Source organism: Equus asinus, chromosome 2 (genome assembly GCF_041296235.1).
Source record: "Equus asinus isolate D_3611 breed Donkey chromosome 2, EquAss-T2T_v2, whole genome shotgun sequence".
NCBI classification, from domain to species: domain Eukaryota; kingdom Metazoa; phylum Chordata; class Mammalia; order Perissodactyla; family Equidae; genus Equus; species Equus asinus.
The window spans coordinates 115,171,165-115,196,309 of record NC_091791.1 but is presented as its reverse complement, the minus strand read 5'-3'; the positions used below and the strand labels follow the sequence as shown (position 1 = coordinate 115,196,309).

The window sequence follows — 25,145 nt, the reverse complement described above, 5'->3', positions numbered from 1 at the left end:
GCTTGCTCACAGGAGGGCCTCCAGCCCTCTTTCAGCTAGGGAGGGAGGGAGGGGTGCAAATGGCCTCACATCAGGGCCCCCACCCAGTGCCAGCCCTCGCCCAACTGCTGCAGGGGCTGAGCCGCAGGGTAAGCAAGTAAAGATGGCAGGAGAGTGGGCGTGAATCCTGAGAGAGTAACAGTGGTTCTGCTGGTGGTGTTTTAAAAGTTCTCAGAATGAAGCTCTCACACATGCAAAAGGAGAACTGGGAGAAGTAAAAAAGGGCAGGACAGCAACATAGCAGGAACCTCAGACAGCAGGAACCTCAGTACTGGGGAGACCAAGAATGAACATCCATCTATTTCCTTTAAAAACATAATATGTCTTTTAAGCAACATAATAACTCCACAACAAATTTAAAGGCTGCCTACACTGCCATCAATAACACCACCAGGTCCCAATCCTACAGAAATGCCAGCTCCTCTGCACCAAGACATACACCAGAGTCCACTGCTGCACAGCTGCTAAAAGAAAGGTGCCATAGCTGACCTTTCAGCAGCTGAAAGGAACAGCCACACCTTGGAATACCATGCAGCCAGGAAAAAGAATGAAGACGCCTTGTTAAGCAAACACACAGAACAAAAGCCTGAGGTACAATGTGTTTCGTAGGATCCTATATTTGTATTTTGTAAATGTCTATGTGGATGCACACACGTACGCATACATGCAAATCATTGAAAGGGTCTGGAAAAAGACACACCAACACAGGGCAACAGCGGTTAGCTGGGGGAGGGGAAGGCTTGCATATTCTGTCCACACACTTCTGCATTGTGTGAAGAGTTTCATAACTAGGCCCACTGGCTGCCTGGGACTCAGGGGCAGCAGCCAAAGTGCTGGTCCTCTGCCAGCCTGGCTCTGCCCTGGGAGGAAGGGTTCCTAGCCACTCACCCCGCACTCTGACAGGCTGCCTTCCCAGGGCAGCTGCACCAGGAAGCACCTGCGAGGGGTCCCCACAAGCAGCGGGCTTGGAAACAATCCAGAGTTTGTGTTCGGGGAGGGGACCTAAAAACCCTGCCCCAATAATCTCACTCATGATCCAATCCCCTGTGCAGTGGGTAAAGATAAATTTCAGACCAACCTTGCCCAAATTATCACAGGAAATGGTTGAGAGAATGCAATCTTACTCTACTTCCCGCCCCCAACCCCAAACAGGGCCAGGTGACCAGGAACATCTCACAGGCTCTCAGGAGGGAGGGGCCATGCACTGCACAGTGCCCACTTTTCTGGCCAGGCCCCTAGAGCTGCTGAAATGGGCCGAGCCCCAGCAGTGTGCAAGGAGATGTTCTGGCTCCTGGCGATGGAGGGAAAACAGAGCACAGAGGCATTCTGAAAACAATTCTTTGTGGGAACAAATAAGTAGGAACGTATTTAGGGCATCTCAGCCAAGAAAGACTGAGCGACCATTCTGCTGGGGGCCTGCCAAGCCCCACCACTCTGGACAACAAACAGCAATCTCCAGAGGCAGGACCGGGCCACCTGGGGTGGGGGGGAGCGGCGGGGGGAGAGAGGTCTGCCCTCAGAGGGCCCCAGACCTTTCCTTAGGCAAGTCCTCCAATTTTCACATTAAAGCCCTTCAAACTCCAAAAAAATCTGCTCCTAGTCTTGCTACTCCCCAAAGAGAGTCTTAGTAAACTTCCCAGGTCTGGGCTGCGAAGTTCTGATCCAACAAATAATACGTGGCTTGAGTTGTCGTAAAGACATTTGTGTCTTTGTTTTGCTTTATCACGCATTTGCTATAACATCAACAATTACCTAACTGTGACAGGGGGTAATCAGCCCCCAGGATTACTACTGGGGAACGGAAGTGGGGGACCACGCTGCCATACAGTTAACCAGGACAGGAAGCTCCTGGCGTGCAGTTGGTCAGGGTGGGGGTGGGAGATCAGAGCAGCGCCAGGGAAGGCCAAGTTCCCCCAGAGTCAAAGCTGACCCTTGCACTTCCCAAAGGTTTTCACAAACACAGCCTTCCAGGTCAGGGGAGACATCACCAAGTTGCAGGGAGGTCTGGGGACCCGTCCCTGGTCACAGAGCTAGCCAGAGCAAGCTGCCAACTGCCTTCTCGCTAAAGTAGATTAGATATTCACCCCTTGCCATGAAATCGCTATGAGGGGAGGGGATCCCTAGTGGAGTAGAAGGCCTGGCATGACCTGAGCCACCGCCTGCAGACAACCTGAATACACTGCTGGGAGCCTACAAACCAAACCGCATACACCTCAGGGCCAGGGTCTGCTGCGGGTCTTCTCAGGGTGCCTTGGCCTTTCTGTCACCCTCTGCAGCCTCTCCCTTCTGTGGGCTGCCTCTGGCTCTTCTGTGAGCACCAGTTACTTATACTTTGCACACCTGGGCTTGGGCTGGAAATGCGCTTCCTAGAGCTGCTCTTGGCCAGAGGCAGGTTCTTGGTTCATAATCAGATTCACCTAGGGGACAACTTAAACCGCAGGGCTCAGCTGCAGGTCAGCATCCGGGACCTGGAAATCTGCATTTCCAAGGGCCCAAGAGGAATCTGTGCTCTTCTGACTTGGAGGTCGGCATCCGCTCTGGAGGTAGGCTTCCAGTTTCTGCACACCTGGAGGGCCGGCTCCATGCTCTAACAACAGACACAGCACACTGCAAGCGGAGTGTTTCCATCCTCTTCTGCCCGCCTAGGGTTTCCAGGCACCCCACAGAGACTGGCTTTCACCCCACTGCGGGAGATGCGGGTTCCCAGAGCCCCTGCCTCAATCCTCTAGCCAAGGGGCCCGCTTAGGGCCCATAGCGCGTGAACCAGCGGGCAAGCCAATCCGGAAGCCATCCCGGGACAGAGACGGCCCCGCCCAGGACAGGGAGCCCCGCCTCTCGGCCAGCCCCTCCGCGACTCGCGAACTCAGCTAGTGGGTGCTGCCGGGTGGGAGACCAAAGTGAAACTGGCTGCAGAAACATTTTCCAACATTACGGTTGCCGCCAACTACCGGCCTTGCCCCGGACCGCGGCCCTCAACCCCAGCCACGCCCCAAGCGCTCACCCCGCCCTAGTACTCAGGACGCACCTGGTTCCGAACCAAGGTTGGCCCCTCCCCCACAGTCACACCCACCCTTGCAGGTACGTTGCCAAGCTGAACCAACACTCCTGCCCTAACCCCACACCCGATCTGAGTTCACACACCCTTAATTCTACTCGCAATGCCTGGAAATGGCCTCGCCTTCAACCCTGACCCCACCACCTGCCACGTGGCTGGGGCCAGCCACACCAGGGGACCAGAAACGCAAGGGCAGCCTCCGAAGGGACTGTTCCTCCGATATCCGTTGTTTTTGACACCGGCATTCCTCGGGCCGCTCAATTCCAAATTTACCGAGAAAAAGGGGCCTTTCAGCTCTAGGGTCGTGAAAGCTGCGGTTTTAAGTCAGTTTGTGAACTATCTTACAATGGAGAAGGCTCAACCTTAGGTTACAAGGAAACAGTACAGGTACATAAGTACATATACGGGTTTTGAACCTGCCCCAAATGTGGAAAACTTAAGTGTGTCACAGAAGAGTTCGCGTGAGCCCAGAGGAAATATACAGTTCTTTAAACCAAACTGGGAGAAGAAGGTTGCCATCTATTAACACGTTTCCACCTTGGTGTTTTAAAAACAAAAAACAACCACAATGAATCAACTACAAGATCCTGAGCCTGCGCGATGGAAAGTGCTGCCCTGGAGTAGAGGGCGGGCGGCGGTCCGCGGCCCCCAGGCTGCGGCCTCCTGCCATCCGCCCCGTACAGGTGCCGCCCGCATGCATCCGGCCCCGGCAGGTGAGAGCGGGGCCGGGAACAGGGCGGCGCAGACCGACTGTCAGTGGGCAGGGCACTCCTTTCGGGAGAAAGCGCCGCCAGGCCGAGGAGCCCCTGGGGTCGGGCGCGCCCCCGCCGGCCGGATGGGCGGGGCTCCCACAAAGGGCTGCGGACAGGGAGCCGGGACCGCCCCCCTCGTCGGCCGTCGCTGGCTCTGGTTTCGACAAATTAAACCTTAGGGCGCTGGAAAAATTACAGGAAAAGGAGAGCGAAGAATGTGCCGAGTGGCTGGAGGGAACCCTGTCCCCGCGTGAACCTCGCCCGCCGCGCGCCTGGGCCGAGCCGGCCCCTCCCCTCCCGAGCGCGCGCCCGGCCCACGGGGGAGGGGCGGACGAGGGCACCCCCTACCCTGCGGCTCCCGGAGGCGCCGGCCACCCATCTCCCTGAGCGGCACCGCCGCCCCCACCCAGCTCGCCCGCACCTGCCCGCCGCCCCCCGGTTTGGGCGGGGTCCCCGCCCCCAGCCCAGATGACGACATCCGCCCCCGCGGCCCCACCCGAGCGCGCCGGGAGAGGGGGCGTGCCCGGCGGGGGCGCGGTCGCCGGGCGGGCGCCGGCTCCGAGCGCCCGCACCCGCCTCACGCGGCGCGCTGGGCCGATCGCAGGACCCAGCCGCGGGGTAAGGGGCAAGGTCCTAGCGGTTCCTAGCCTGACCGCCCCCTGAGCCTGGCCGGCGGCTCCGGGGGCGTGTCCGGGCGGCTCGCGTTGGCCGGGGTCCGCGCGCTCGGGGCGCCCCACTGACCTGTGTGAGTTCTCAGGTGCGCCTTGAGGTGCGAGGATTTCCCGTAAACTTTCTCGCAGCCAGCGTAGTGGCACTTGTGCTTTCTCTGCGGGGACTCCAGGTCGGCGCGACTTCGGCCCCGCCGGCCCCTTTGTCTGAGGCCGGGCTCGCTGCTCCCCGCGGGCCCCGGCTCCCGCTCGGCCTCCAGCCCCGCCTCGGGCTCGGGCTCGCTCCACGCCGGGCTGAGGGGCGCGGTCGCTGCGCCTTCGCCGCCAGGGGAGGCAGGCTCGGGGGCGGGTGGCGGTGCGGGCGGCAGGCGGCAGGGGGTCCTCGCCTTCCGGGCCGCGGCGCCTTCTCTGCGCTCCGCCGGGGCGGGCGCCGGCGCCTGCTGGTTGAGGTCCGCCAGGATCCGCGCCACCACGAAGAGCGAGGCACTGTCCTTGCCGTCGCGGCGCTCCTCGACGCGGGGCAGCGTGGCGGCGACAGCGGCGGCCGCGCCCTCGGGTCCGGGCTCAGGCCCCTCCCGCGGCCCGTGCACGACCGCGCGACTCGACATGGAAACGAGGCACTCGGCGGCGAAGTGGTCCACATAGGCGGCGGCTGCCATGCTGCGGGCTCCAGCCGGCGGACCGGCGGCACTGCTTGTAGCTGCGAGTCGTCAGCGGCGCATCCGCACCCACGGCCTCCGGAGAGCGGGCTGGGGGCGGGGGCGCGGCGCGCCCTCTCCGCGGGCTGGGCTGGGCGCGCAGCCGCCTCTGCCGTCACCAGCGCGGCTCCGCGTCTGCTAGTCGCCCGCCCAGCCGAGCACGAAAGAGTGAGTGCATGGGGGGCGCGGGAGAGTGGGGACCCGCGCGGCGTCAGGGGCGGCCTATCCTAAGGATGCCGAGCGGCGACGTTAGGGACAACCGCGCCAAGTCGCGGCCGCAGCTTCACCACTCATTGTGGCAGGCGAGACAGCCGCCGTGCGCGCCGCGGCTCGATGTGGGCGGCCCGGCCCCGGGGGTAGGCGGGGCCGGGGCCACATCTGGACCCGACGTCAGCCCCCAGCCACATCCTGGCGGCGCAGGTTACAGGCGGCGGCGGCCGCTGGGAGCTGCGCGCGCGGAGGGGGCGGGGATCCCGGAGCGCGCACCGGCGGGATAGAGCGGTCGCGCGCCCGCGCCTGGCCAGGGGGCGTGGCCGAGGACAGGGGCGGGCACCATTGGCCCGTGGATATGCTGCAAGGCCAATCCGGGACGCCAAGTGGGGCCTACCCGGCCTCAGGGCTTGCGCGCCCCAATAGGCGTGCCCCCTTGGCCGGCGGGAGGAGGGGCGGAATGGAGCAGGGAGCCGGCACGCTGACGTACGACGTCCGAGGGCGGTGGGCCGGGGCGTGGCTGCGCGGGCTCTTCCTCCCCCGCCCCCCCTCGCAGCTGGGTCTTCGCCGGGTATTTTCCTGCCAGAGCTTTTGCACTGTGACAGCCTTGAACCCCAGCGTTGGGGCGAGCGCTTGGGAGGGCGCCCCTTTGTCCCGCCAGTCCCCGCCCGTGAGGGGCGCGTGGGTGGGTGCGCCTCCCCGGGGCTCGCCGCCGCTTCTCTCCTCCAGAGCGAGGTTTGCGCGGCGAGGAGGCGTGTCCCCTCTGGCCAGGCGCGGGGCTGCCGGCTTCGCCTGCGGGCGGAGCGACTCCTGCGCACTCCACCGTGGCCGGGCTCCTGGGTGGCTGTGCCCGAGGCTCAGGCCGCTCGCCCCCTCCACGCTCTTCCCCTGCTGAGCTCCAGGCCTTCGGCGCGGCCCGGCAGGGAACGGGGTGACGGGTGGGGCGGGGCTGCTCCCGCAAGAGGGATCGGGACCTCCCCCGGCTGGTCCGGGCGGCCGGGAACCCGAGGCGGGCCGCGCTGCCCTTGAGCCCGGGTCAGCCAGAGCTGGACTGGCGCCAGACCAGTGGTTAACCTGGCAGCATGGGTGACGTGCCCACCACGTCCTGAGTTTGCAGGAGCGAACTACGTGCTGCGGGCGGCCGGCCCCGCGCCCGGGGAACGTGGGCCCCTTCCTCCCCTTCCCCGCTCCAGGCCTGCTGCCAACTTCCAGGCTGCCCCTCTCCCACCGCGGTCGGGGAGGCTTCAAACGCCTCCAGCAGCGAGGACCCCGCCCACCGCGCCCCACCCACCGCACTGTCTGAGCTTCTTGAAGGAAATTCCCGGCCGCGCCCGGCGCGGTCTCCCCGCCCCGGCCTGCCAGCTTGCTCTTGACTCTCACTGGTGCCCCCACCCTCGCTCACCCCACGGCCCCCGCCATTCTTCTCCAGGCCTAGGCCATCGCCAGAGAGGCCGGTGCGTGATTTCCTACTGCCTCGGAATCGAGCGCAGCAAGCCCCTCTCTGGGCCTTCGCCAGCATCCCCTGACCTGGGGAGACTGACGCCCGAGTCTGCAGCCACTGGTTCATTTGCCTCAGTGGAGGTTCGAACGTGTCAGCTGCCCTCCCGGGGAGCCTAGAGAGTGAAGGCAGCCTGGGCCTCTGTGAACTGAAGAGAGGTCGATGGGGCAAAGTTGTGCTCCGCAGGCCGTTAAGAGCAGTCATTTCTCACCGAATTAATTTGGAGCCTGGGTAGAAAAAACTTCTCTTTCCAGAAAACTAAGAGAAAAGGAACCAGGTATTCTGGGTCACTAGTTATGGTGAACTGTGAAGTAGTGTGGACGTTCGAGTACCCCGGGTGTCTTAACTCAAACCCTCAAGTTCCCTCACTGGTGGAGCTGTACCCTCCGGAAGACTACACAGCGCACTGTGCTGGGATGGGCTCTGTATGTCCAGCTGGGTCAGGTTCCTCTAAGAGGGTCTCTTCTTGGCAGGAAGTTACCATTCTCCCAGGCAGATTGTGTTGATGACATTTAAGAGATTTGTGTTCTGACCAAATAATGATTCAGAATGTTCCTCCAGGCCCACCACATGTCACAATCACTCACTTTGTTAAGAATGGAGCTGGGTGTACACTAACTTACCAGCCGTACATGCCCTCCCTGTCCATCTCCAGCCAGCAGGATTCTGCCCAGTCTTCAAGGTAATACATCTTTCCGCTTTCTTTTTTCACGGCCCCTGCTGGGACACCCCAGCCTGCACACACATGGTGGGCCTCGTACCAGTGTGCACTGTTCTAGGCATTGGGTGATGCCTATGGACAAGACACCTGCCCTGGATGAGAGCAGGTGAGCCTGGTCAAGGGTCCTCTGCTCTGACACGCACCCTACCCCATCCACAGTACAATACAGTCCACAGGCCTCCCCATGAGTGTGGCCTCCCCACGGGTTTCAGCTGTGCTTGGTGGCATTCTGAATACAAAACTCAGTCCCTTGCCTGGTTTCTCAAGCATTTGATGACTGTTCACTGGAGGAAATCTCAGGCCTAGCATCTTTTATCCCAGCCCCATGCAGAAGTATCTTCCAGATAGACACAGTTCTCTCCCCCGGAGAAAATCTCCCCCTAGTGGGTCCATGTTTTCCTTGCTAAATAAGATTTTGACACAGGTGGCTTATGTATGTAAGAGGGTGGATGGGGATCAAGTGTCAGATGGAAGGAACAGAATAAAGAAAAGCAGAGTAGGGAAGATCAGACCAGAGCAAGTGGGTGGAGATGTGGAGTAAAGAGGCAAAGACTGAAGGGGTGGCTGTCTCTGGAAAAGGTAGTGGGTTGATAGCATGTGTTGACTCTAACTTCTGGAGCCTCCTGAAACAACAGAAAGTTTGTTTGTTGTCAGGCAGAAATTGGCAAGGATGGGGCAAGCAAGGCACAAAGTAACAGCAACACAATTTTTGAAGCTAAGATCCTTTGCAGACCTGAGGAAATGAAACCCTGATATATAGCTAGGAAGGAAAGCCAAGAACAAACTCTGCAGAGTCTCCAGAAGGTTCACAAATGGATGGCACGAGGTACCTCTGGATGTTCTTGTGAATGGGGGGCTAAAATAAAAATAATTGGCTAAAAGTCTGCTTAAGAAGCACTGAGATCCCTAGCTCCCCCACCCACCACCCTCAATTCTGTAGAGCCTTCCCCATCCTGACAAAAGACTGGATGTTTATTATCTGAAGAAGGTAAAAGGGCGCATCTTGGGCTGGGAAACACCAAGCACAATTAAGGGCAGAGGTGCCATTACGGGAAAAGGGGGATGAAATGAACGTACAGATATAGGATGCTGAGACCACCTCCCAGCTCCCTTTTGGGGATTTCAGAATGCAGCAGCCAGGAGACTAGAAGGGTCTTCCCAGGGGCATCATCCCAGGCCAAGGAGAACACCTGAACTTTCTGACATCTGCCATTGCCCAACTAAACAGCCAGATCACCCTGACACAGTTAACGAACCCCATGCACGTGTACAGAGCTTCTCATCAGTCTTTCACAGGGAGCCGAAGCTGAGCTGGCATCTCAGGAAAACCCATGTCATGAAATCTAAATCCCCAGTAGATTTTTTTAAAGCAATTTAGAGGAAACAGAGACTATGCAGAGAGAAGTACAAGTCAACATCACTACCAACAACGTCATCAGAGAAATTAAAGAAAACATTGCAACACATATGAAGAGATTAAATATCTTCATATGTTTAGAGAACAGACAAAGAGAGTTCTTGGAAATTTAGAATAAGGTAACAGAAATGGAAAAACCTTCAAGAGAGGGATTGGAAGATAAAGTTGAGGAAATCTCTATGAAAGCAGGAAAAAAAGAACCCAAAAATGGGAAAGAAGAGAGAAAAAATAAAAAAGGACTATCCAAAAGTCCATTGATCAAATAATAGGAACCCAAAAAAAGTGGTCAGAGAAAACGCAGCGGGGAATCATCAATGAATTAATGCAAGAAAAGTCTCCACAACTGAAGGCCATGTGTTGAAAAGGCTCACAGGGAGGCTAGCACAATGGGAAAAAATAGCCCTCCCCAAGGCGTGCCACTGTTGAAGTTCAGAATAATGGGGACCAAAAGTGTCCTGACATTAGAAGCAGTTCACATAGACAGTCAGGAGTCACAGTGGCTGTGAACTTCTCCACAGCAACAAGTAGAAGTTAGAAGGCGAGGGGCAAAGCCTTGGAAAATTTAAGGAAAATTATTTTCTAGTCTTTACCCAGCCAAAGTATAAACCAAGTATTTTTAGATGCACAAGGTCTCAGAAAATTGACCTTCTGTGCATCCATTCTCATGGTAGGAAGCTACTAGAAATAATGCTTCACTAAAATGTTAGTTTTAGTGTTAACCAAGAGAGAAGCATCTGATCCAGAAAGCAGTCATTCAACATAGGAGTGAGTGGGGAGAGACAGAGGGCCTCCAGGCCAGGCTGGAGCAGGTCAGAAGCTCTGGGACACTTCTCCAGGAGGTGAAATAGATAGAATCCCTCTCTCAGTCAGGAGAGGCTGGACCATGCTGCAGTACAAGCAACCTGCAAATCTCAATGGGTTATTTCTGGCCATGCTCTGTGTTCATCGTGGCTCCAGAGGACACCTGGGTTACTGGAGCGCCTCTATCTAGAACATGCTGGTCGCCATGACAGAGGGACAGGGAGAGCATCGACCCAGAGGTGTCACTCATGCCTTCTTTCCCACACACAAAGTACACTTTCCCCCTTCCCGAGTGGGTCTGATTCACTCTCATGAACCTTGTAAATCTGGATCTAGAGGCCAGAGACAGGGAACTAAGAGATTAGAAGGATGACAGGAATTCAAGGTGAGGGAGATTCTGCAGCGTCCAGCTCCAGGTCCAGGACCTCTCTAAGAGGCTCAGCGGTTTCTTCTTGTGATGCCTGTGGCTGGCTCATGTGGTTCTTCTTGGTCTAGAGACCTATGACCTAAAGATAAATTGCAGCCTAGAGACCTGCAGTCTAGAGACCTATGACCTGAAGATAAGTTATCTGCAGCCCCATCCCACCCCCAGCCCCAATACACAATCCCGATGCCCAATGGTGGAAAGGGACAGAAGAACACAACATCTCAATTCAGAAAGGGGAGGGGTGGGAGATACCCAGCAAACAGTGTCCATAGCAATCCTGATATCCTGCTGTGCAGATATTGCCCCATCCTGGAGTGAAAATGTTTCTTGAATAGTCCCAGTCCTGCTCCCTGGGAAGCTCTGGCTAGTCCACTGTTCTATGGGGCCCTGCTCCAACCCTTGGTGGGGGGTTCTTCCTTTGCCATCATCCTCCTTGGCTGCACTGGGGCGGGAGTGGCAGGGAGCACTGGGAAGATGCCCTCCTTGGGGGCTGAGCAGTTTTCTCGGCCCACATCCTGCCTGTAGACAGTTGAAAACCAAGCATTATCTTAAATTCCAGCCACAAACCCTATTAGTCCTTGTACAAGGTTTCTTTGGCACTATTGGTTTCTCAAAAATTTAGTTAATTTCTTATCTAATTTGTTTGATTCCAGTTATCTTCATTGTCAATAGCCACTCACAGTGCTTTTCAAGACATTCTTCTCTCAACTTAATTGCAGGTTCTTTGAGCCTCTTGGTCTTTGATGGTAGAGTAACACCCCTAAGTCTCTTTTCTCTGAAACTTCTAAGTTATCCCAGGTGACAGTTTACCAAATGTTCTACCTCTGGATACATGATGGCCATCCTTCTAGCCCCTACAATCAGTTTTCTCACTGCCTGATTGGTCAGCTTTAAAACTATACCACATTATCTTGCTTTCTCTTGCAGCAACGCCCTACTCCTGGTTACCATTCTCTGTATCAGTCATGAGCAGCTAAGTTATGCTACAGTAAGAAATAGTTCCAAAAGTTCAGTGGCTTCAAATACCAAAAGTTTAGTACATTGAGGGTTGGCTAGGGACTGCTCTGTGGCATGATCACCCTCACACTAGCACCCAGATCAATGAGGCAGCCACTCTGGAACACTGACAGTCACCATGGCAGAGGGAAAAAATACTTTCTGGACTGTCTTGCACTGGCAACTAAATGCTTGGCCCAGAAGTGCCACACATCACTTCTTCTCACAGCTGGTCACATGGACCAACCTACGGATGCAGACCCATGATATCCCCAGGGAGCAAGGAGCTGAGCTGTTCAGTGAGGTGTTAATGGTTTCCACAAAACCTGGTGTGACTTGAGATGATATCAAGAAAACTGGCAAAGAGTTTGGGGTTGAATTAATGGTAAGACAGCTAACTATGTGAACAGAGAAGAAGACAATCAAGAAAGATCTCCAAAGAAAACAAAAGGACGGTCCATAATAGTTGACCATTTGGCTCAGTTGCACAGAGTGTTTTCATAATGATAATAACAAATGTGGAGCATTGGCATAATTAACTGTGCCGTGTTGCTCTCATGAAGGAATGGGGCCATCTGAGGTGTGTGCGTGGGCAGAGGAGGTGGGAGGAAGGGGAGCTAAGTCCACATCTACATACCCAGAGATCAGCTGACAGCTCCTCAAACTGAAGACCCAAGAGGGAGCAATGTGGCCATGCTGTGGTAGGCAGGATTCTAAGATGACCCCAACATTCCAGCGCCTGGTCCACCCACGTTCTCCTAGTCAGTCAAACACTAATCTAGGTGTTTCTGTGAAGAGATTTTGCAGATGTGATTAAGGTCCCAAATCAGTTGACCTTAAAATGGGGAGATTATCTGAGTGAGTCTAGTGGTCAGAGATAGGGCAGTCAGAGAGATTGGAGGCATCAGTGGGAATTGAGGTAGGGGAGATTCTTTGTTGCTGGCTTTCAAAATGGAGAAGGCCACATAGCAAGGAACCCTGGCGGCCTCTGCTAGCTGAGAGTAACCCCCAGCTGACAGCCAACTGGAACTGGGGACCTCAGCCCTACAATCACAAAGAACAGAATCCTGCCACAACCACATGAGCTTGGAAGAGGGCCCCGGGCTCCAGAAGAGACCATGACCCAGGCAATACCTTGATTTTAGCCCTGTGAGACCCTGAGCAGAAAACCCAGCTGCACCAAGCCCAGACTTCTGACCTACAGAACCTCAAGATCACTAACGGGTATCGTTTTAAGCTGCTAAGCTTGTAGTGATTTGTTACACAGCAATAGAAAACCAATGCACATGCTGTTTGAGTCATGGAAATAATCAGGTAAAAGAGGCAAGAGGGATTGTGTCTGGGGAGTGGGTGGGGTGAAGGACTCCGGTGATTCATAACCTTGTAGCTCTAAGTGATCTGCATGTATAACTTTGATGTAAAGAAAAATTAAAATTAAAAGATTGTGTCAGAGACTATCAGCCACCCAACTGCTATAGACTGAATGTGTCCCCCAAAATTTGTATGCTGAAGCTTAACGAATGTGATGGTATTAGGAGATGGGGCCTTTGGGAGGTGATTACATCATGAGGGTGGAGGCCTCATGAATGGGATTAGTGCCCTTATAAAAGGAGACCCCCACAGAGCTCCCTTGCCCCCTGCACCATATGAGGACACAGCAAGAAGACGGCTGTCTATGAACCAGAAAGTAGGTCCTCACCAGACACCAAATCTGCCAGCACCTTGATCTTGGACTTCCAGCCTCCAGAACTGTGAGAAATAAACATCTGTCTTTTATAAGCTGCCCAGTCTATGGTATTCTGTTATAGCAGCACAGATGGACTAAGACACCAACTAAATCCATCCTCTCTTTCCGTAGCAGTGACTGACCACACTTCCCACACTCCTGTGCAGTTAGGCGTGACCAGGTGACTACGTTCCCAATGTGGAATCTGAGTGGAGGGCCTATGGGCTGCTTCTGCACTGGGGCTTTTAAGAGAGTGGGTCTCCTTCCTGCATGTTCTCTTTCCCTTTCTGCCAGCCTGATGCTTATGACAACAAAGCCCTAGGGGATGATGGAGCCACCAAATAGAAGAGCCTGGGACCCAGAAATCTGGTCAAGAACACTCTCCCAGATGGTCACTGTGTTTGAGCCATAATAATTCAGAGCCTACCTGTTACTGGAGCTTAGCCTACCCTAATATAAAGGTGAAAGGAGACAGAAATAACTAGAGAAGAACAATGGAAGAAGGTATACGAAGAGAGGGCTTGGTGCCAGGCAGAGTGAGAGCTATGCCTTGTTCTATAGTGTTCTTCTCTGGGGTTGGCTTCTGGCAGCCAGGCTGTGGGGTACCAGCTCTAGGCATCTTCCTCCCTCCTTCCCAGGGCAACTGCTGCCTGTTAGTCCTGCATCTGCTCACAAGCCATGGCCTGGAGCTGGGCTGAGGGTGGCTGGGGTTTATCCAAGACCATCCTGTGATGTCCTGATGCTCAGTGCCTCCCACTTACAGAGGGCAAGCAGTGTCCTCTTCACCCAGCCCACGGGTCACTGTGCGAGAGAGCCTCCCACACACTCGCTCACCTGTTTCTACCTGTCTCTTCACTTACTCTCACAATATCCTGAAGAATCTTTCACTCCACAGAGGACTTTGACCCCAGAGCTTTTGCAACCCTCAAGTCTGACCATTTCAGAAGTGGGTGGTTGGATGAGGAACTTCTGATCGAAGCCCTTATCACAGTCATTGATGTCTTGACACGTGAAAAGGAGGAAAACAAGCCATTCTCTGTTGTGTGACATGGGGATGGGGTAGAACACTCTTTTCCTGTCCTGTTTCCCAGTGGTCCTGGAGTGCAAAATAATTCACCAGGTTGTAAATGATGAAAGCCAACTTCACATCTGGTGCACTTCTACATGAGGAAAGATTAAAACCAGAAATGCTTCTGAGGCTAAGCCATCAAAAGACTGGAGAGACATTTACAGTGTCTGTACAAATGTAGGAGGAAAGCACATTAAAATGATGGATGGTCCCTTCCAGACTTGCTGGAGCAGATGGCTACCACTCATAAATACGACAACTGACATGGGATCCCGCCCTCCTTCACAATGATCCAGGAGGGTCTATGGTCTCGATGATAATTGTCCATTCTTCTGTTCATCCCCCCACTCTCACTCCTTGGTCGTCTGCCATTCATAGCTTGTAATCCTCTCCCTGGGTGGGTGCTCAGGGTCAAATGCTGCATTTCATCCTTTTGACTTGACTCAGATTCCTGCCAAGCCCCGGTCAATAACAATAAGCCCCAACCTTCAGGAACACTTCAGAGCTCCCCTGACACATTGACACACATGGGAATGCTACAGGGAAGGTGCCATTCCTTTCCTTTTTACAGGTGAGAAAGCTGAGCCTCAGTCAGGCTGAGAGACTGAGGCTATGCATAGCAAGATGCAGAGCCTGGAGTCTCAGCTCCGAGGTCCTTCACCTCACAGCGCTGTCTCCACCCCTAGCCTACGGGAAGCTAGCTAAATAATGTGGGGATTTATCAAGTCAATTAAATAAGAGCAAGTTGGTCCATTCTGGGCTCTCATGGGAAGCCCTGTTTAATAAGTATTCCCATTGATGGGATTGGGAGGATTTGCCGTGAACGATGTAGGATAAGACTCTAATTCTTGGCTGTTTGCGTGTAGGACTTAGTGAAGAACTGAAGGATGGCGAGGGTTAGCTGATAAGATACAAATGAAGCAGTGTTTTTTTTTTGTTAGTGCTGAAGGGAGTACCAGATGGTATTATGTGGGCATCATAAAGTCACAGAGTGGGGCTGGAAATGATGTGCTGGGTCACACCTCTCCTGGGCAGGTAAGCTCTTCAGTATGGGCACACGGGTCTGTTGTCACCTTTGGGGGACATCTAACCATCATTCACATCCTCCACATGGTCAGCTGTTTTCCTAGGGTTTGGGCTCCTTATGTAGGACAGTATATTGAGAGAGTCAATAGCCATTAAACCTGATTTTATAGTTAAACTAGTTGACTTAAAATATTTTCAAAATGTAGTGTGGGTTGGTTCTGTCTACTCGAGCCTCTTTGAACTGGAGTATTTGACTTGGGATTTGGTATTTGGTATGAAACTTCTTTCATATGTAAAGCAGAGAGCTACACAACCAGGACTGTTGATATTCCAGGAAAACAGAAATGTTTTCCCCCAAGGAAAAGGAAAGCAGAAGCAAGTGGAGGTTAGCGAGATGTAAGCACTGAGAGTGACCCCCTCAGAGCCTTGTGTACCCCACATATGTCTCAGAAGGACCTCTGCAGCAGAGACAAGGAAAAAAACCCTGAAATCCCTGACTTCCCCTGCCTCCCTTGGAGCTGGGCGTGCCTCGTGACTCCATTTGGACCAACAGGATCTAAGACGGCCCATGGAGACATGATTTCCAGGAACCCCCGTACAGGGAGAGGGGAACCCTTGATGCCTTCCGCTCTCCCTGCCCCCACAGCCCAGGACCCAGAGCCTTGCTGGAGCTCCAGGAGCTGCCCTGAGGGCTGAGGAGCTGCTATCCTTAGCCTGCTGCGACCTTTGGTGTGCTTTCATGAGAGAAAAGAAGGAGCTCCTCTCTTCCTGAAGCAGGCTGTGCTGGGTTTTCTGGAGCACACAGCCTCTCTCCAGTGGGATGCCTGGAGCCGGCATGTCCCTCTGCAAAAAATGCAACACGCAGAGCCCTTAGGGCCTTGAGGGCTCCCTGTGGGAGGGCGTGGAGGGAGAAGGCCTGGAGAAGGAGGACAGTCTGATGTTTGGACGGGAGAACTGGCTGGCTGTCCTCTGGGTGCCCTGGCGGAAACAGCACAGCAGCCACCTCTCCTTTCTTCTGCAGATGCTGCCGCTACTCCTCTCTACTTGCTTTGCACTTGGGCTCTCCCCACCTCGAGGCTTCCTTGCACAGTGGTTCCCATGTGGCTCAGTTTCTGCACCCTCTGCTGACCCTCTGAGTCTCCAGGGACAGACCCCTAGGAGGAAATCTGGTCGACGGATGGACAGTCCTGTGGTAAGTGGTTCTCTCAGCTGACCTCCGTGTGGGCCCGGGACAGTGGAGAGACTGCCCTGGTGAAGCTCTCAGATCCGCTCTGCTGCATGGCGCTGGAGCCAGGGAGCTTCCTAGAAGGGCCGTGCAGAGGAGGGGGAGGTGTGTCTGAGTTGGAGTCCCAGCTGGACCACTTCTACAACCTGGAGTCCTCATCCTAAAATCAAAAGCATCCTCCTCCCTCTCATGCTGGGCCAACGCACTGTTGAACACCTCGGTGCGACAAAAGGCTTCGCAGTGCTCGGTCTGAGGGAGATGCCCACCAGTGGTAGCAGAAGGGGCAAAAGGGTACTGTGGGCAGGGCAGTGCTCAGAATGCCAGGACGTCCTCAAACTCATGGGGCGCAGCAGAGGGCCAAACAGCTCCTACTTTTCTCCCCAACATTTTATTTTGAAAGTTTTCAACCATATTGAAAAACTGAAAGAGGAGTACAAAGAACACCTTTACGCAAATTCACCAGTTGGTGAGTGTTTGCCGCATTGTATTTTGTGTATTATATCTTATTTAATTTTATTTCTCTCTCAGATATCTATATCTGTTTTTTTCCTGAACCATTTGAAACTACTTTGCTAACACCATGACATTTCACCCATCTACATACTTCCAAAAATAAGGACTTGCTCCCTGAGAAGCCACAAAGCCATTATTGTGCTTAAGAACTTTATCATTAATTTATGAGTATTATGGGTGGGGGGACAATGAGGGGGTCACCAGGGCCCAGAATATCTCACTGTCCCCCTGCCATCCTTGTCTGGACCTAAAGGGACTGAGCTGAGCCCTGACAAAGGCACCAGGGATTTTCTTGCCTTTAAGAGGTTTGGTCCCAAGACCACAGCCCTCGAGCCTCACCCTCAGCTGCCTCAAACCACAGGCCATCGATAGCCTGTCCCCGCCTTGTCACCATCTCATTCCTTCTTATAAAGACAGAAAAGTGCACCCTTCTTCTCCCTAGAACTACCCTCAAGAAGGAAGGGGATCACGTCGAGAAGAGTCGGGGGTCACCAGCACACAACCTGCTTTTACCCACCCGCTGATGACAGCAGCACCCAGGCTGCTCAGGCTCTTATCTGGCCCCCACAATGGCCCATGATACAGACTGATGTGTGTGTCCCCCCAAATCTGTATGTTGGAGCCCTAAACCCCAAGTGATGGAATTAGGAGGAGGGGCCTTTGGGAAGAAATCAGGTTTAGAAGAGGTCATGAGAGTAGGGGCCCCATGATGGGATTAACATCCTTATGAGATGTGGAAGAGACACAAGAGAGCTCTCTCTCTCTCTTTGCACCATATGAGAACACAGCAAGAAGGTGGCCATCTTCAAACCAGGAAGAGAATTCTCACCAGATGCTGAATCTGCCGACACCTTGATCTTGGGCTTCCAGCCTCCAGAACTGTGAGCAGTAAATGTCTGTTGTTGAGCCATCCAGCCTGTGGTATTTTGTTATAGCAGCCTGAGCTGACTGAGACACCCTGATACAGGAATCATTATCCCCTTGCACAGGGGGAAACCACCTCTGAGGCACAGCAGGCGGCACTAAGGCCACACCCAGGGCTTGGGTTGGACCCCTGTTCAGATTCCAAGCCCAGTTTGTCAGTTAGAAATGCTTTGGGCTGCAAGTAACAGAACCCAGTTAACAGTCATTTAAATAAATAGAGGTCTCCCTTAATAAGATGTCAGGAGGTGGGCCTTCTCAGGACTGAAGAAGTGGCTCAAGTGTGCCCACAGGGACTCATCTCCTTCTCCCTGCCCCTCCACTATCTTTAAAGTGTTGATGTTCTGCGCTAGAGACACTCGCCACAGCTCCAGGTCCGCAGTTAGGGTTAGAAACGGATTCAGGGGATGGTGGACGCACATGACCTCCACCCGCTGTGAGAAAGCAGCACCTTTCCCAGAAGACTTCAGCTTCACCTGGCCCAGCCACAGCAGTGACAAGAGACTGAGGAAGCGAGTCCCTGACTTCCCAGCCCTTGTGGGAGGCAGCATGGGACAGGGGCTGGGCACATCCCGTGTCGGCCACCCCCAGCCTCTCCTTACAGATCCTGCTTTCTGATTCAGGGTGTTTGCTAACCAGGGACAGTTCAGGGGACTCATTCAAATTCTCACTGCCCTGTAAGTTTTAGGTGGATACTTAGCAAATGAGCATGCTCTGATGTGTAAGTATTATTTTCCTAGGGGGGTGGAACAGGAGATGAAGTGTTCCTAATTCCATACCTCTGACCTGCCTCTGAGATATTCCAGGGTTTTCTGATGAGGGTTGCTGGCTGGTTTGTTGGAGGGCTAGCATGGGCATGGGATTTTCAGGGTCATGGTGAGCATGGTCGAAGTGGCTGTGACCCCACGGAGCCTCCTCCCAGGTGGGATGGGGGGGGTCCCCTGGATCTAAAGGGAATGCGTCCTCCAGTCTTTCTTCCTCCAGCTATGCAGTGTGCCTCTGTCTTCTTCCACTAAGATGAATGGTGCTGCACAGGGTCACCCTAATGCAGACCACAGCTTTGAGGGAAGCCCTTTCCACACAGCTGTTTCCTGGTTCGAGGCACTGCCCACCCGCCCCATGGGGACACCCAGTGGTAACCTGCCTTTCATCTGCTCTCACCATCCTGAGGGGATCCCCTGCCCTGTGGTTTCCCTACACTGCTCACTGTTCTCAAGGCCTCAAGAGCCACTCCCCGGGGCATGTGGGTTCATTTGCAACTGTGGCCAGCAGGACCCTTGCTCCTTCAGGTTAGCTGGCGACACACACAGAGTTCAACGTTTCTCCCGAAAGCCAGAGTAGCCACAACATTCTTATTTGGAATATTATCATAAAGTTAATTTAGTTCCATGAATGTTGGCTGGGTATAGGCATTGAGGTATGGCTTCTGGGCTAAGTACTAAGGGTGCCAAAATGCAGAAGAAGCTCACAGCCAGGACACGGGACCCTCTGCAGAGAGAAGGGAACAGAGCTGGCCAGAGCCAGGAGGGACTTCCGGGAAGGTGAGGTGTGTGTAGGGGCTGGGTCGGGTAATGGAAGTCTGTGAGACAGGAAGTTATTCAGGTGTGATGGCAGAAGTAACCCAGGACCAGAGAAGTGTGTTCAGGGGCCAGGAAGTTCCGCCTGGCTGGAGGACAGTGCTCTAGGAGGCAGGTGACACCTGCTGGTACAGGGGCCCCAAGAAGCTTGGCAAGGGCAGAGGGTCATGTGCTGGGGGGGTCCCTGACATAGGTAGGAGCCTGAGTTGGGGATCCCAGGAGAGTTGACATCCTGGCCCAGGTGGCTGGATGCCATAGGAAGGCAGAGAGAAGGTTGAGAAGTTCAGAAAGGGAAAGGGAAGGAGGGGCCGGGGAGCCTCAGGGATGGCTGAGAGGAACATACCCTGAAGGGCTGGGTCCTTCAAACCTTGGCTCTGCTGTTTCACGCTGGGCTGACTAGAGAACCTCTCTGAGCCTGCTTCCCCATCTGAAAACTGTGGAAAACACCCTTGTGAGAGAAGCATCAAATAACGTAATGCTCGGAGGCATGGGTATGGTGCCCAGTATGTGGCAGGTGCGTGTACCACAGCAGTTTTCTTCTCTCCTTCAAGTCTAGTGTCACCATTAGTCACCAAGTGACCTGGAGACCCCGTTTCATCAGGCAAGGTCAGGTCCCCTCCACTGGCCCTGTTCTAGGTGGGGTCCTGGGCCTCTGGGTCTTACCATGGCCATGTCCCTAGCAAAGGCAGTATTCTCACCATGGACCCTTGAGGTCCCTGGGTGGTGGCACAGGGAGCAGATGCTGGCAGCTGCTGCTGGCCCTACAATGTGGCTTTTGTCAGCTGGGTTGGCTGTCCAGCCCAGAATGACCTGTGCTGGGGAACAATTCCCTAGGCTTTCCAGAGCGTTGCCGTGAGCTCTCAACAAAGCAGGGGAGAGCAGTTGCTGCAAGGCTTTGGGCAATGCTTTTGTCATGCAAATATAGGGGGCGGTTCCCAGCTCACTCTCCCCTCAGCACACTAGCTATTTTGTGATGCAGATCCAGTAAGGCCTCTGCACTAGGCCTGGAGCTTGCTCTGCTCACCCCCAAGATCCTCCCCAGCCAGGCTTAGTGAGCACCTCTGGGCACCATGCTGGCCTCAGGACCTGGCTCTCGAGGACTCCTCTGTTCAGCAGGAGGTGACAGGCCCAGAGAAAAGAAGCAGAGGCAGGAGGACATCACCTCAAATTGTGCAACCAGCAGGGAAGAACTAGACCAGGCAGCTAGGAGAGGCCCCTCTGAGCAGGCTCAGGCTGAGCTGGCTGGGAACAGCGTATGGGGTAGACAGCCTAGTAGGCAGAGGAACTGCGAGTGCCGAGGCCCCAGGGTGGGACAGCCAGTTCCAGGGCAAGACTGGCTGGTGGGAGGAGGGCCCATCCATGGTCTCCTGGGCCTGCATGGCCAAAGGGAAGGGCCTGAGCCCCAGACCAACACACTCAGGTGCCCTTCCAATCCACGGCACACCAGCCTGGATGGTGATTTGGCAAATTTCCAAATTTCTCTGAGCCTTGGTTTCTTCATCTGTAAAACATGGATAGGAATAGCCTCTATCATAGGGTCGTGGTGAGATGAAATGAGATACTCCAGATAAAATATTGAGTTCAGCGCCTGGCACATAACAGGCATGCAATGTCTGATGATAATGGACAGCAATTTGGCAATATTTACCAAACTTGGAAGTATCCACTCATTTCCCAATAATGCTAACTCTAGGAATTTTTCCTACAAATATTCTTGCATGTACAAAATGACATATGTTCAAGGTTGTTCTTCACAGATTTCTTTGTAGCAGCTGGAGATTGGAAATGGCCCAACTGTCCATCTATAGGGGTTGGTTAAATGGATTATGGTTGTCCACTCATTTAGTACTCTTCTGCCAAAACAAGAAGGAAGGTTGTCTTGTGTACCCATATAGAGGAACTGACTGCACAGGAGCTGGAAGGGTAAACCAGCCCCCTGCACAGCGAAGTCAGTGCCCTATGAAAAGAATGGGGCCGAGCATCACAGGGGCCTAGGATACACTGGACCCAGGGAAGAGGGAGGGTGTGCCAGGAAGAGTGGTGTGCAGGGCCAGGGTTGCAGCTGTTACATATACACACCTGGAGGTAGAGATTGTCTCCTGCAGAGACAGACTGTCTTGGGACGAGGTGGCACACACAGCTCCGCAGTGATGGAATAATACAATCAGTCACCATGGCAACAACTGGCAGTTGTAATTTTCAGAAAGTGGGCAGTGCCCAGAACACAGGAAGAGGCTGCAGGCTCCCGGCAGGGCTGCCTCCAGGCAGCACCTCTGTAACCCTGGGTGTGCGTGTGGCACAGCAGTGTCCTGGGCCTCAGTCTCCCCATCTGTAAAATGAGGATCTGACTGGGGACACCTCTCCACCATGGCACCGGAAGGAGAGACTGAGAGAAAAGACGAGAGCATACTTTAGAACAGGCATGGGGCTCTGCAGACGCAAAGGCTGTTAGCCTCCCAAGGCAGGCCCAGAGGGATGGCTTCGTCCCACTTCTATTCCCTATTGCCCTCATTAGAGACGGCTACGCGCAGCTCTGAACTTCTGTCACCAAAGCTTCTTCTGGATAAATAAATATTGACTAGAGAAGAGGAAGAAGGCAGATTGCATTTCCTTTTGGGAGGTGGCTACCCAGCCATGCTGCCCACAGGGGCCATCTGTATGAACCCAGGTGTGAGTCCCTGCCTGGTGCTATCCACCCGCTTTCCAAGAAGCTTGCCCCCTGCCCCCCCCCCCCCCCCCGGCAACACCACCCCCAGCCCTTTCAGCTTTGAAAAGTAATTCTACTATTCCCATCTCCCTAGGAAACACCACCCAGACCACTGGCCTTGCCCCGTGGCATGAAGCCAAACTCCCGTGGAACATGGATAGCTATGGGGGTTGGGCTATGATGGTGGTGCTCAGCACCTCCCAGGCCTGACCCTGCTGCGAAAGGGAGCAGATGATCTCTGACCTCTGGATGTGGCAACCCCAGCCCAGCACGCAGCCCCTCCTCTGTCCACATGGGCCTGGGACGCACAAGGCCTCATGTCCCCTCTTGAGACTGACCTTGTAGATCAACACAGAGGATAAGAGTAGGGAAGGATATAGGGGGCCTCATGGAGGCGAGGAGCCTGGAAGGGCCACGGACTGCGCTTCTCTCTTCCCCCAGGTTTTTTAGGTGGTGGCCACCCCCTCCGCCAGGGCCTGGTTGGGGCGCTGGCCAGGCTGGCTCCAGGCAGCAGCCTCCCTGTTCCCCCTTCCCCACTGCTGTCTCACCGACACCCCACAGCCCGCTCATCAGCCTTGTCAGGGCCTCTGCACTTGTCCCCCATCTCTTCAGGGCCCCACCCTCCCCACCTCGCTGGAATTAGGAGGGGTTGACCTTGGGGGTTGTCTTAGTTCTCAATAGCTTAGTTCTCAAACCACAGTCTGGGGCGGACAGGGAGGGTGAGCCACACTCAGCGGGCAAGAGTGACCACTCTCAAGCACCTTTTAAGAACAAACAGTAGTAGGGGCTGGCCCCGTGGCTGAGTGGTCAAGTTCGCGTGCTCCGCTGCAGGTGGCCCAGTATTTCGTTGGTTTGAATCCTGGGTGTGGACATGGCACTGCTCATCAAACCATGCTGAGGCAGCGTCCCACATGCCACAACTAGAAGGACTCACAACGAAGAATATACAACTATGTACTGGGGGGCTTTGGGGAGAAAAAGGAAAAAAAATTTTAAAAAAAATCTTTAAAAAAAAATAACAAACAGTAGTATTATGAACAGCAGGGAATCAACGTGAGGTGCTAGGTAAAACCACGTGTAGTTCAGGCGGCTTTGTAGAATGCTCTCTTGTGTCTTATTCACTCTCGGTTGTTGGGGGCGGGTTTGGAGAAAAGTCTGAGACTCCCTTATGGTCTGACCTGGTGTCCCTATGCCTTTCACAGACACCAGTGCTAGCGAGTGACCGCCCGTCACTACAGTAACAGTTCTGTCTACTGCGGAGGGACTTCAGGGTGGGTGGCGTGGTCTTGAGCTGCAAGTCGTGGTTGTGCGTTGGGGGTAGTCTCTTTATGCTGCACAACAACTCCAAAAAAATCCCCCACGGTCTTGAACAAACCAAGAGCATCTGCCCCAGCCTAATGACAGAAATATTGTGAGAAATTAAGCATCTGCCATTTAGATATTAGACTCTATTTTAGGTTGAACCTGTTTAGAGATTATGTTTCTTTCATCCTAAACACCACCTCGCAGCACATTCCTGGGGCACTTTGTGGCTTTGGGGACAAGTGTTGGACCTCTCAGGCCTCGGTGCCCCTGGCTGACATTCCAGGGTCGGGGCACACAGCCTTGCTCAGCTAGATGCTCACAGCTCAGCACGTCCAGCAGTCTAGGAGAGTTTCCTCCATTTCTCCACGGTCTCTTTCCTGCTCTCCCCAGTCCCCATCTCCCCGGCCAGGTCCTGAGGGCAGGAAACGCCCAGTGCCTTCTGACTTTGCCCTGACACATGGCCCTGTGAAGGGAGCGGAGTGCCGGAGTTTCCCCACTCATGTCTGACAGGCAGGGCCCTGGGACCCACAGCAGTACAGTCCCTGGCCTGACCCTGGGCTGGGGACCAAGCAGGGAGGTGCCCCCAACCAAAGCAGCTGAAGAGGCCGAGGCCACCCAGGCACATGGCCCAGCCACCAGGAGGCTGGTTCAGAGCCTCCTCCAGCTTACCCCTGCCCACTCAGTGCCCAGCACACTGCCCCGCTCTGCTCCCTGGGCCCTCCCCACCCCCAGTGGCCTGGCTGCCTCACTCTCCCAGGGGAGATCCCAGGAACTGTTTCCGCAGGGACATCTGCACTTTAAGTGCTTCAGGCATGCCTTTGTCTTCCTGCCCTGTGGTCTCCACTGCACAGATGACAACACTGGCTCAGAGAAGTGACATATGCCTCCCCTGGCCACCTCCCACCTACTGCCCTCACTTGCTTCCCCACACCAGGGGTCATGACTTCCCCTGTCTAGGGAAGAGCCAGGAATCATTCTCTTCAGGAGCTCATCCCTGGTGAGCTGGCCTCCAGGCTGGGGTGGAGAGTGCTAAGGGAACCTCCAGCAAGTCAGCATGTTGTACTTTGCAGAATGTGCCGTTCCTCCAGGTCCTCGCACATGCTGTTCCCTGTCCCAGCCAGACAACACTCCCTGGGCATCCTTTTCCTGCTCTGGGTGCCTTCTCTGCCCACCCACTCTCCCAGCCTGTGCACTGGGCCGTCATTTACCGCTGACTCTGTTCATTTGCCCACTGGGCTTGCTAACTAGGTTTTGAACTTCTTGGGGGCCAAGCTGGGCAAGAGGGTCCTGGCACGGGGCTCACAGCATCTGGAGAGGGTGTGCCAATTCCCTCTGCCCCACAGGGCACCCCCCACCACACACGCAGAAAGGCCCGGAGTCGGGTATGGGGTTGGGAGTGGATTTTCCAGGCCCAGAAGCATCTCTTCACTTACATCTCCCTGATTGGTGAAAATCACCACTGTGATTTTCCTTTGGAGCAGCGAGGCACTGAATATACAGAGCCTCTCAGTGTTGGGGGCCTTCCTCCCCTGGTCTGAGAATGTCTGTCTCAGCAAACAATCCCACCTAATTATCCACAGAACCAAAATAGGTTAAAAACCCTGGGAGACCAGGCCCAGGTAGAAAGGCCTTTTTGCATTTTCTTAAAAGCTTAATGCAAATCCAACGCAAAAGGGAAATAAATGTATCTGAGGGTATCGCTGCTGAAGTTTGACCCATTACTATGTCATTCAAAAGGAAGAACCAAAACAGACCCTTCATTTGGTTCCTAAACATTGCAGTGAATGAAAAGCA

General features: G+C 54.4%; 1 protein-coding gene and 1 long non-coding RNA gene across 3 annotated transcripts in view; one reads left to right on the top strand and one right to left on the bottom strand.

Moving 5' to 3' along the window:
• KLF13 (KLF transcription factor 13) overlaps positions 1-5,560 on the bottom strand; it is a 51,539-nt gene extending 45,979 nt beyond the window's left edge. Inside the window, exon 1 of the mRNA XM_044763175.2 lies at positions 4,588-5,560. Coding sequence (XP_044619110.1) covers positions 4,588-5,173 — 586 coding nt within the window. The 5' untranslated portion in view covers positions 5,174-5,560. The remainder of the gene's footprint in view (positions 1-4,587) is intronic.
• Positions 5,240-25,145, top strand: part of LOC139041910 (uncharacterized) — a 57,491-nt gene continuing 37,585 nt past the window's right edge. The window contains exons 1-3 of one of the 2 annotated variants that reach the window (XR_011497960.1): positions 5,240-5,380; positions 16,125-16,295; positions 17,623-17,722. This is a non-coding gene — a long non-coding RNA (uncharacterized lncRNA). Of the gene's footprint in view, positions 5,381-16,124; positions 16,296-17,622; positions 21,409-25,145 lie in introns of those variants that run through there. The other variant, XR_011497954.1, reaches the window with a different exon arrangement.